The sequence below is a fragment of the Cornus florida genome, unplaced genomic scaffold (assembly GCF_030987335.1).
Source record: "Cornus florida cultivar Cherokee Brave unplaced genomic scaffold, ASM3098733v1 CherokeeBrave_3.0.0_Hap2_Chr10, whole genome shotgun sequence".
Lineage (NCBI taxonomy): Eukaryota > Viridiplantae > Streptophyta > Magnoliopsida > Cornales > Cornaceae > Cornus > Cornus florida.
The window spans coordinates 86,311,907-86,322,932 of record NW_026775580.1 but is presented as its reverse complement, the minus strand read 5'-3'; the positions used below and the strand labels follow the sequence as shown (position 1 = coordinate 86,322,932).

Genomic DNA, 11,026 nt, shown 5'->3' with positions numbered 1-11,026 from the left:
CTGTCGTTGAGTGTGATTGACTTGGGTAAGGGCATGGGTCTGTGATCTGAGGAAGAAAACTGAGGACAAAGGTTGGCTAAACATCATCCGCGATCTGAGCCTCCTGCTAGCTCTATTCAACCAGAGCTTGTTCAGTACTTTGCTTTCTCAGTTGTTCATTTTGAGTAGCGGTTCCTTGCCTCTCTTTCCTAAGGTGCAAACTCGGAAGTAAAGAATTTATAGCAAACTCGGAATTAAGGGTGTGTTTGGATAGTATTAGTAATGAGAGAAAAGAAAAGAAAAGAAAGGATAGTATTAGTGAGAAAAGAAAAGAAAAGAAATGATAGTAATAATTTCTATTTGTGTTTGGATAGATAGAAGAGAAAAGAAAAGGAGAGAAAAGAAAAGAAGTGATAGCTATCCCTCCCTATCTCTCCTTATCCCTCCTTATCCCTCCACTTAAGTTACCCAAACACAAAGTTACACTATCCTCTCTTTTCTTTTCTCTCCCTATCCCTCCAAATCAACCCTACCAAACACACCCTAAGGAATTTATAACAGCAGTACTTTGCTTTCTCAGATGGACGGCCGGTGAGATGGGTTCGGTTTGGCAGTGGCTTTGGGTGTGATCAAGCTCGCCTGGACTGATGGCTGTACAACGATGGCAGAGCCGTCTTCTCCTTGCTTGTTGGTGCCGGCTGTCGCATGAGAGGCAGGGGCTGTTTTGGTCTTTTTACAAATTTTGTATTTTTATATATTTTATAAAATTATTGACTAAGGGTACATTAGTCAAATTTGATTTTAAATTTATATTTTTTGCACTTCACCCTTCAAAATACAAGAACAAGACATGTAGCCAGTTTATATCAACCATACAATCAAAATTAATCTTGTGAGAAAGTCTGCATCACTAAACAGTTATATGTAATATATATATATATATATATATATCATACAGAAACCTCTTAAACCAACGAAAAGAAGAAACTAAGAACAAGCAATCCGATTGTAACATGCCCAAGTGGTGTTGTAGAGAGGATAGAAAATGGCCTCACAGGTGAGCTTCCACTGCGAGAAGGGCGCCGAAGAATATCTGAATTACCATATGTTCCATAAACTCCTTTCTTACCATGAATTATTTCATGCAATGCTTTTAAGCTTAATTGATTAATATCTTCTTCGCTTGATTCAATCACTGTATCATTTTTGCCTGCAAACAATTTACATAAAAAAAAAAAAAAAAAAAAAGAAGTTAATTTATGTATATATACGTGTATTTTTAACTTACCAAGCAAAACAAGGATTAATTTAGTTTACATATATATATATATATATATATATAACAACAATATGATGAGAATTTTAAAGAACTTACTGGTGAGATGTTGATCCTGCATCATGAGTTGATCATGATCACCTCTGGTCTTCATGTTGGAAGTGGTTTGACATGAACAGAGTGGTAAAACATTGAAGCATAGGATGAAGAAGAAGAAGCATGCGAGTGTGAGTAATTGAGTCTTCTTCATGAGTCTGTTGTGGTGCTCTAGACTGTCTATACATGTCAATGTTAATTATAAGTGTTTTTGATACGTGTAAACGCCTTTGTTTGCGTGTCGGAAAGAGTAATCCTTTAGCATATACTTTTTAGGATTAGTTTCAACTAGTATAAGCAAAATGACATAAAAGGACTTAGTAACATGAGAGTATTTCATCCATTTCCATAATTTACCATCGAATAGATGCAATGTTAATCTCATAAATATGTAATTATTGAAAAAAATTATGAAAATCAAATGCATACTACATTAAATAGAGTGGTTTTTATTGATTTTTTTGTTCTAGAAACTTAGTTTGGGAATCTAAAAAGTGATTTATTTATATTCTAATTATATTGCTTCATGGAACATATTTTGAAAAAAATCTTTTGAGTTACTTTGTGGCCGGTCCAACTTTTACCAAGTTGTCTTTTCTTACTTTTTATTTTATTTTATTTCTATTCTATCCAGACCTCTCTCTTGCTAGCTTCTAACTTGTACAGGAAAAAAAACTTGGCTAACTTGCTTTTTTTTTTTTTTTTTTACTTATCTTGAGACCCACTTTTAGATGACCTTTCTAAAGATTTTTTTTTTTTTTTTGTTTATATATATATATATATATATATATATATTTTATACTAACATCCTTCAATACATAAGAATTTCTACTCAAAGCTATTTGAAAAAACTGGACCAAATAACCAGGGAAAAAAAACAAGTGAAATGCATACTACAGGGTGGGACGCAAATATAATTTTTTCATAAATAATATTATATATATAATAAATTTATGGTAAAAATAAATAATTTATATATACTTTTTAAAATTTAATTTTCTATATAAAGTGCAACATGCTAAGAAATTTATTGTAAAGGAAAAAAATCATATAGTGCATCAGTTGTTGATTTATTAGTTTGCAAAGAATGAAAAATCTGTTTAGTTAATTTTTTATATATATAATTTTATTAGCAAGCAAAATAGTGCATCAGTTTTTAATTTATTGCCACAGAATTTCTTGGGAGATAATGGTTGAAGAGGCCATTGAAATTTTAATTTATTTACTGTCAATGTGTTTCAATAGTATAAATCTGTTGAAACTTGGATGTTTTTTTTTTCTTCTGTGTGGAAGGATGTTAGTATAAAAATAAAAAAAAAATAAAAAAAGGTAACGTGTAGAACCGGTTACAAGGTAACTCAAAAGACTTTTTTTAAAGTGTGTTTCATAAAGTAATATAATTATAATATAAATAAACTACTTTTTAGATTCCCAAACGTGTAATAGCGAGCTCAAAATTGATCAATAAAATCACGCAACTGATAACAATAGTCGCCTTAGGCCTCTGTTGCTACCAAACCTCAAGTTAAGATTCATCCACTCAAAAAAGTAAATATTAGGTGCGTCAGGTACGTCATGTCATAAACGTACCAACCCAATGAAATATAACGTATTATCATGTTATTAGTAATTTTATAAGTAAGTGGACTATTTTTTATTTTTATTTTTGAAATAATACATTATTATTAGGTGAGTACAATAATGACATGATGGGTCTAGAATATTAGGGGTGCACACGATTTGGTTTAGACTTGTTTAAGAGTTTTTTTGAAATCAAACCAATTCGAATGGTTTTATAAAATTTAGAACCAAGGCGAACCATTTGACCAAAGGAATCAAACCAAACCAAATCGTGAAAAATTGATTTGGTTCAGTTCGGTTCCACGGTTTTTTTTTTTTTTTTTTCATATTTCAAAATCCACATGTACAACAATAAATTAAGTTACCAACACATTCAAAACTATTAACATATTCAGAACTTTTAATTCATTCTTCTGTATCATTTCTGAAACTAAAATGAATAAATTCAGAATTGCTAATAACCTAATACATTTAGAATTAGTAATTCATATAACAAACAATATTAGACACAATTCAAAATTTAGCCACTATCAAAAATAAAAAATAAATTAAAAAAAGAATAATCTAATAAATTGATAAGATCTAGGCCATAACATTGATAGTTGTTATAAATTTCTAAGTGATTTGGATTGTAGGATTATATTATATTATATATACGGTATAATTTAACATATATATAAATACATATATATAAAAACATAGCGGTTCTGTTTGGTCTAATTCGGTTCTAAGAGACTTCAAATCGTATCACGGTTTTACAAATTTAAAACCTTAACCGAACCAAACCATTAGCAAACCATACTAAACTAACTGATCCGATTTGGTCCGATTTAAATTTTCGATTTGACCGAAATTTTGTGCACCCCTGTAGCATATCCAATATCTACTGCACTAAAAAAACGCACTAAAACGGAATAACCAAATGGGAAATGACAGTCAGTGAAATATATTACTAATCCAATGAAGCATCAAAGATTGCATCTTTATTCTTTCTTTTCAAGATGCTTCTGCTTTGCATTATACAATTAATTATGTAGCATATAAAGATTATCGCTTATGCTGAAAGCAACTCAATTAGTCTTCAAATTGCTTCATTCCATCATGTTGAGAAACACTTTTTTCTCATTTTGGATTTAACTGATTCAGATCTTCTTATTACTTCAGTGCCTAATTCAAATTCACCACAAGTCTATGACCATTCAAATGCGATTTAGATATCGAAGTGTTCAATTAATTTATACGTTAAAATTCATCCGTTCACTTTGTTCCATAAGAGACTCGAATCATCGACTTCTAATTCAAAAATTACAAACTTACAATTTAGCATTTGTTCGCATTTTTAAATATTTAAAAAAAAAAATTCAACTTTTGGTAAATGTTTTTCTTCTTCTTCTTCTTCTTCTTCTTTTTTTTTTTTTCTTTATTGTCAATTTGAAATATATATATATATGTGTGTGTGTGTGTATGTATATATGCGTGAGCTCTAAAATGTATGAAAATATTTTATATTTGTTTCTTTCAGTTATTTATTCATTCTTTAGTGCAACTAAATGAGAGAATTAATTAATAGATTATGCAACTACCATATAATTTATAAACCAATATTGTTTTTGCACTCCCGTCTGGACACTTGAAATCAGCTTGTTTTTATTAATATTTTAACTTCAACAACCAAAAAAAACGTATTGTGATTAATTTAATTTTGGAAAAAAAAAATATTGGGATTTATTCTTTTGAATCTAATTTAATTTATTGCTTCTTGGGTTTTTGAGAATTTTGATATTTTTAATATGAAAAAATAGATTTTTTTTTAAAAAAAAAGATTAGATATGTGTATTGTGTGCACATTTTACTAGGGGAAAAAAACTTCTTCTTTTCGAGACTGACTTCACAGTATTTTCACTGCATTAAAAATAAAATTTTAAAATCAGACTTCTAAGTTTGAATTTTGATAATCGGCTGAGAATAATTGATATTAATAAGGAAGTTAAGTGATTTTTTCGCATATATATTCATTACTGTGTAATAATTACATAAGAGAAGATGAAATAACACACACACAAAAAAAAAAAGGGATAGGAGTGGCGGGAGGGGAACTCATAATTTCAATTGAAACACTTATGATTAAATTTAATTAAAAAAAACAACCATACTATTCAAAAGGATTTAAGTTTCAAGTCGTGAATTATAAAATTCAAAGATAATCCAAATAATCCAGTCAAGAAGGACAGATATCTAAGATTCAATAAATGTTGGCTAAGATTCAATTCATATTGTAGGATTCAGCCAGTAAATCATGAGACTTCAACAACTATGATCCTAATGGAACTATGATTTACAATTAGAATCCTATGAACCATAACAACCTATTTGAATCATAATTCTACATCCTTTTTGTAAGAAATCCTTTGACAATCTTTCTAACTTGACCGTTTACAATTTCAGTCTTAAATATCATCAATTATTATGATTTAAAATTTAAGTAATTGTAAATAGTTTGATAAAAAATATTAAATCTAACCATATCTTTTACTACTTTTGTTAGTTTTTCATAATCATAAGATATAATTAATTAATGGCACAAATGATATAGTATTATCGGTACAAGTAAGTCTTTCTCGTACCATATGTCAAGTGTTGAGGGTCTATAATTTGTCCCGTTGATGGTCTAATATAGGGTCCGTTTGGTTCAACCCATTCTAAAGGGTTGTAATAGCATTAAATGATATGTACTTGGTGACAGGACAAAGACAAAGATGATGAAAATAGTATGAGAATGTGTGTGCTGCCATTCTTGGTAAAAAAAAAAAAAAAAATGGTTGTGCATATGTCAATGATTGATTGATTTCTGTACTCTGTTAAGGCAGGTAATAAGTTACTTCTTAATTTTATTATTATAGCATCCTTATATATATAGAAGAATTAAGAAAATAAATAAGGAAATAATATATTATCTAAATCAATTAAATACTAATTGACCTTTCAAATTAAAAAATAAATAAAATACTAATTGCTTAATATACTTCTAATGCTATTGGTATTGGTTTCCTAACATAAAAAAAAAATAAATATCGTTTTCTTAAGAACCAAACAATGAAAAACATAATTTTTAATATCAATTTCCGTTTTTAAAGGCTGAAATGATTTAATTGTTCATGTTATCACCAACCAGACTTTCATCTAATTTATTGAAAATAATCCGCATTAAAAAATGGGTTGAATGTAAAAGCTAAAAATCATACTGCAAAACAAAAGATAAAACATGAACAATTAATATTTGCAGATCGAATTACTGCATTGTTTAATTAAATTGGTTACAAGTACAATAATACACATTGACATGAACAATTAAATTTGCACAAGGGGCAAAAATGAGGAATTTTTGTTTTTGCTTCTCATCACTTTCATCTTCCCTCTTGCATGATAAGAAGTAACAATTACAGTGCAAAGAATGGGCTGCCTATATACAAAATGGCCTAAACATGAGTTGGGACACAGGAGATATACATCTTCATGAAGTAGCCACCATGCTGGAAGACTCTTCCGACATTTTCCAAACACTGATCAGCTCACCGGTTGCATCACCAGTGAAGAAAAGGCCTTCAGGACCTATCTGGATTGCTCGAACTTGCCGTCTGGTTCGATTCTACTATTTTTTAACTTTCTTATTCATATATATATATATATATATATATTAATCAATTGAAAAATCAAATTGTGAAGTATATATACCTGTGTGATGATCTATTGGTTTTTGATTTTTTTATCATAGAATTGAACTAAATAAAACAAAGCATGTTAGGTCCGGTTTGATTTAACAGTTTTAATATTTTATTTTAGGTTAATTTTTGAGAAAAAATATGTAAGACATTGATACTATCTCAACTTAATTGAATTGTGATTTGTTTGTCTTTCTTTCTTTGATAAACACGCTCATACATTCACTTGCTCTAAGTAAAAATTACCTTTGAAAATATTTTTTGAGTTTACTACTCACAAAATGAAACTATATTCTTTCATCGGATATCTTTTCCATGATAATGGCCACTGCTATTCTGACGTTTCTTTTCCTTCTTAATTACTCTATAAGACTATAATTATTAACATTTTAAAAATATGTTGTGAAAAAATATTTCATCTTTCTTTCAGTTATTTGTTCATTCTTTAGTGCAAGTAAATGACAGAATTAATTAATAGATTATACAAATACTATGTAATTTATAAACCAGTATTGTTTTTGCAGTTTGGTCACTTAAAATCTGCTTGATTTTATTAATATTTTAACTTCAACAACCCAAAAAAAAAAAAAAAAAGTATTGTGATTAGTTTAATTTTTGAAAAAAAAATATTGGGATTTATTTTTTGGAATCTAATTCAAGTTATTGCTTCTTGAGTTTTTAAGCATTTTGATATTTTTTATATGAAAAAATTGATTTTTTTTTAAAAGAAGATTAGATATGTGTATTGTGTGCACATTTTACTAGGAAAAAAAAAACCGTACGTGCACACATATTTATATGCTGCTTTATTTCATCTTTTCGGAGAGTGATTCCAATATTTTCTCTAAACTCCCAAAAATGTGTGCCCTCGTTTCGGGTTAGTTCAAAAAAATTAGGAGCTAGATTTGGTTCAAATTAATGCAGTAGTTGAACTTGAACCAATGACCCATTTTTCATGAGACTTGATTTAACTCCTTTGACACTTTGTGATTTTGAAAATAGAATTTTAAAATCAGAAATCTAAGTTTGAATTTTGATCACTGGCTGAGTATAATTGATACAGTATTAGTAAGGAAGTCAAGTGATATTTTCGCATATATTTAAAAACATTATTCTTATATTTTTAATGTTGTTTGACAACTCATATAAATACATAATTATCAAGAGTCTTCTCAAAATAAATGGTGACAATTTGAGTCTTCAAATGAGTAAATTAAGTGGTCGTGTGAGTGATGGTATGTATGAATTTCTTGTCAATGAAATATATATATATATATACACACTACATCCTTTAAGTCACGTAAAAGTGGAAGCGAGTGTGAAAGTGATAAAATTTAAGTTTGGTAAAGTAGAAACCGATACGAGATCGTGAAAGCAGCACCCGTTGAGTAGAATTATATAACTTAATTTATACCATTTACATCTGAAATTTAGAATTTTTTAAATTAATTAGTTTAAAGTTGTAAGTAGTATGATTTTCAATTCCAATTTTAAAGCACATTATGTGCTATCCAGAGCAACTTGATTTTGCAAAATTTATATTTGAAAGATTTTGTTCCTAATGATGTAGAGAAGTAGAAGCTTAATTATGATGATATATGAATTGGTTGAAGTAACTCAATAATCTTTTATTTTCTTTTATTGTAAAAAAAAAAAAAAAAAAAAAAAAAAAAAAAAAAAAAAATCTTTATTTTCTTTTAAATATTTATAATGACCTACACAATAGTGTAATCCTCCCCTATGCATAATTCCCCTAATCCAGACTTCCAGAGGGATAGAAGCAGATTTACCCAATACAATTTTGTTACTTTAACGAAAAATAAAAAATTTTAAAAAACAAAAAATAATAAAATAGTAGAAGTTATTAATTAAAAAACACAAAAAATTAAAGAAGGCTGGTCACGGATTCAAATTGACAATGAAAAAAGAAAAACCAAAAGAACAAAGTAGAAATCAAGCAAGCCCATAAAGTTATATTTATATATAATACAAGAACAAGACATATAGGCAGTTTATATCAACCATACAATCAAAATAAATCGTGTGGGAAAGTTTGCATCTCTAAACAGTTATATGTATGTGTGTGTGTGCGTGTGTGTATATATATATTCATACAGAAACCTCTACACCAACGAAAAGAATAAACTAACAACAAGCAATCCGATTGTAACCTGCCCAAGTGGTGTTGTAGAGAGGATAGAAAATGGCCTCACTGGTGAGCTTCCACTGCGACGATGGTTGCGCCGAAGAATATCTGAATTACCATAAACTCCTCTACTCTTAGGATGATGAATTATTTCATGCACTCTTTTTAAGCTTAATTGATTAATATCTTCTTCGATCGATTCAATCACTGTATCATTTTTGCCTGCAAATAATTTACATAGAAAAAAAAAAAAAGAAGTTAATTTATGTATGTGTACATGTATTTTTAACTTACCAAGCAAAACATGGATTAATTTGGTAAACATATATATATGTATATGTATATGTATATATATATATATAACAATAATATGATGAGAAACTTAAAGAACTTACTGGTGAGATGTTGATCCTGCATCATGAGTTGATCATGATCACCTCTGGTTTTCTTATTGGAAGTGGTTTCACATGAACGGAGTGGTAAAACATTGAAGCATAGGATGAAGAAAAAGCATGTGAATGTGAGTAATTGAGTCTTCATGGGTCTGTTGTGGTGGAGGGGTACTCTAGATTATATAGATTGTCTATTTATATATGTCAATGTTATTTATAAGTGTTTTTGAGACATGTGAAGGCCTTTGTTTCCGTGTCGAATTTGGCATATACTTTTTAGGGTAAGTTTCAACTTGTATAAGCAAAATGACATAAAAGGACTTAATAATATGAGAGCATTTCATCCATAATTTACCGTTGCATACATGCAATCCGTTAATCTCATAAATATGTAATTATTGAAAAAATCTATGAAAATGTTAGTTTGAAGTTGAAAATAATTTTTATCACATGCAATTCATTAATCCTGTAAGTACATGATTATTAAAAAAAAATCTTTGAAAATGTTAGTTTGAAGTTGAAAATAATTTTTATCACATGCAGTTCATTAATCCTGTAAGTACATCATTATTAAAAAAAAATCAATGAAAATGTTAGTTTGAAATTGAGGATGGTTATTTTGTACAAATGATATCAAAATTTAAAGTTACGGTTTTTTTTGGGAACCAAAATTAGAAAGAATTTTGATTTTTGTGTCCAGAAAAGCAGGACTTTCCAAAACAAAATAAAAATAATAAAATAAAAAGGATACAGATTTTTTTTTTTTTTTTGGTTGAATTCAATAAAAAAGTTTAACCTTGTCTCCAACCCACTTCAAAAGTATTAATAGTTAAGATAAACAAATTAATCAAATTGCCAATCGTATGAAAAGCATGTGTCATCCACTCAAAAGAGTAGATATTTGGGTGCGCCAGTATACTATGTTATTAACGTATTAATATAATAAAATATAATATATTATCATGTTATTAGTAATTTTATAAGTAAGTGGACTAATTTTTTTTTTGAAATAATAAATCATTATTAGGTGAGTACAATAATGACATTACGTGTCCAGCGTATTAGGAGTGCATACGGTTTGGTTTAGACCGATTTAAGAATTTTTTTGAAACAAAATCAATTTTAATGGTTTTATAAAATTTAGAACAAAACTGAATCATTTGACCAAAGGAACCAAACTAGACCAAATCGAGAAAAATCGGTTTGGTTCGGTTCAATTCCACGATTCAAATCAAATCAAACTGTCCGATCCAATTTGGTCCAATTTGAATTTTAGATACGACGGAATTTTTGTGCACCTCAATAACAACCAAATGGGAAATGAAAAGTCAGTGAAATAGATTACTAATCCAATAAAGCATAAAAGATTGCTTCTTTCTTTTCAAGATGCTTTTGCTTTGCATTATACAATTAATTTATGTAGCATATAAAGATTATTGCTTAAGCTTAAAGCAACTCAATTAGTCAACAGATTGCTCATTCCATCATGTAGAGAAACACTTTTTTTCTCATTTTGGATTTAACTGATTCAGATCTTCTTATTACTTAAGTGCCTAATTCAAATTCACCACAACGCTATGACCATTCAAATGCAATTTAGATTTTGAAGTGTCCATTTAATTTATATGCTAAAATTCATACACTCACTTTGTCTCATAAGAGGTTTGAATCATCGACCTTTTACTCAAAAGATTACAAAATTACAATTTATTGTTTGTTCGAATTTTTAAATATTAAAAAATAAAAATAAAAAAAAATCAACTTTTGGTTAATGTTTTTCTTTCTTTTCTTTTCTTTTCTTTTTTTTTTTTTATTTTTTTATTTTTTTATTTTGTTG

At 28.4% G+C, this 11,026-nt stretch overlaps 2 protein-coding genes across 2 annotated transcripts; both read right to left on the bottom strand.

The window, feature by feature from the left end:
- Positions 1 to 834: 834 nt before the first annotated feature.
- LOC132279151 (uncharacterized) lies at positions 835 to 1,521 on the bottom strand. Its single transcript, XM_059781081.1, has 2 exons — positions 1,355 to 1,521; positions 835 to 1,189 (listed from the first exon to the last, which is right to left on the bottom strand). The coding sequence occupies exons 1-2, from the start codon at positions 1,503 to 1,505 to the stop codon at positions 945 to 947; spliced, it is 396 nt and encodes a 131-aa protein (XP_059637064.1). The 5' UTR covers positions 1,506 to 1,521; the 3' UTR covers positions 835 to 944.
- Positions 1,522 to 8,307: 6,786 nt separating this feature from the next.
- On the bottom strand, positions 8,308 to 9,362 carry LOC132278620 (uncharacterized). Its single transcript, XM_059780453.1, has 2 exons — positions 9,193 to 9,362; positions 8,308 to 9,019 (listed from the first exon to the last, which is right to left on the bottom strand). The coding sequence occupies exons 1-2, from the start codon at positions 9,335 to 9,337 to the stop codon at positions 8,775 to 8,777; spliced, it is 390 nt and encodes a 129-aa protein (XP_059636436.1). The 5' UTR covers positions 9,338 to 9,362; the 3' UTR covers positions 8,308 to 8,774.
- Between the last annotated feature and the right edge of the window lie 1,664 nt (positions 9,363 to 11,026).